We start from the raw sequence: 1241 nt of genomic DNA, 5'->3' as shown, positions 1-1241 counted from the left end.
CCGGGGCACACACGGGCGCCAGCCACAGACCCAGCCCAGGGGCCGGGGCTGGTCCCTACCTCCAGCAGCTGGGCAGCACTGGGCCGGGTCTCCGGGTTCTTGTCCAGCGCCGTCTTCAGGAAGTCTCTGAACTCCAGGGACCTTAAAACACAGCCGTTGGCAAGAAGCTCAGAAGAGGGAAAGGCCTCGAATGCCACAGGGGGCTGCTCAATCTCTTTGCAGGTTGCATCCCAGTTTGCAACTGGCCATGATCAGTGTTTCACTCCCAGCAGGGGAAACCTGGTGCTCAGCTATTCTGACTATTGTAAGAGAATCAGCAACGTGGTCACATGAGGGACTAGATTTTGCCTTACCTGTGATGGCAACAAATGGCAGAACTGAATGCCAGCCACTGTGCCCCATGGCTAAGGTAGAAAGATAGGAGGGGACACCAGCAGTGATCCTCCAAAGGGAGCCCATGGGTGGAGCTGCTCATGGACAAGGATGCTCCAGGACCCATTCCCACAGCTGCAGTGTGCAAGGATGGCTGTGAAGGACCAGGAACCCCATAGGAGGGCACTCTCAGCCTGCAAAGCACAGCTTGGAAATACAGCGCATGTCCCTGATCCAAATCTGGCTTCTGAGCAGCTCCAGAGGAAGCTCTCCCATCCTGCCTGGGTTTGAGCAGCAGGCTCCTGCCTGCTACCTGAGCACCTGCAACACCACCTGTGACTTCAGTGCACTCTCAGTAATGCTGGCTATCATGCAGCAGGTTTTGTCATCATTTAAATAAATAAATAAATAATAATTAACTGGTTGGATTTTTTTTAAATGAAGAAGAGGCTTTCCAGACTCCAGGAAAGAAATTCTGGAGCTCTTGACCATCTCCAGATTTAGAGGTAAATTTGCCTTTCATATAAGATCAGGATTTATGAAAACAGCCAAGGGGTCACCCTCGCTTCAGCAGGGCTGTGGGTGGGCAGCAGCTCCCCCTGTGCTGCCTGAACACCGCTCACAGTGCAGGCAGTGCTAAGCCTTCAGCCAGTGACGCTCCTGGGGCCCCTAGCACACAGCTGGACCTAGAATGCAGCTACAATCCTACAAAAGGTCCTCATATTAAACAACACTGCTATAAAAGACTATTTTTTCTCTCCTGAAATACTGCATAAGTTGAGAGGCGCGTACTCCAGGCTTTGCTGCCCAAAACCCCTCACCATTTGGAAGGGCAGCTGAGCGTGGGGGGGTCAGATTTGGCAATCTTC

General features: G+C 52.7%; 1 protein-coding gene across 1 annotated transcript in view; it reads right to left on the bottom strand.

Moving 5' to 3' along the window:
* The window catches only part of STK10 (serine/threonine kinase 10), a gene marked incomplete at its 5' end in the record, with an annotated part of 32127 nt that overhangs the window by 10121 nt on the left and 20765 nt on the right, over nt 1-1241 (bottom strand). The window contains 2 exons of the mRNA XM_010179728.1: nt 60-141; nt 1194-1241. Of these exons, the coding sequence (XP_010178030.1) occupies nt 60-141; nt 1194-1241 (130 nt within the window). The remainder of the gene's footprint in view (nt 1-59; nt 142-1193) is intronic.

This window comes from Mesitornis unicolor, unplaced genomic scaffold (assembly GCF_000695765.1).
Source record: "Mesitornis unicolor isolate BGI_N332 unplaced genomic scaffold, ASM69576v1 scaffold38662, whole genome shotgun sequence".
Classification (NCBI taxonomy): domain Eukaryota; kingdom Metazoa; phylum Chordata; class Aves; order Mesitornithiformes; family Mesitornithidae; genus Mesitornis; species Mesitornis unicolor.
The sequence above is the reverse complement of the archived record's forward strand: the minus strand, read 5'-3'. Positions and strand labels throughout refer to the sequence as shown.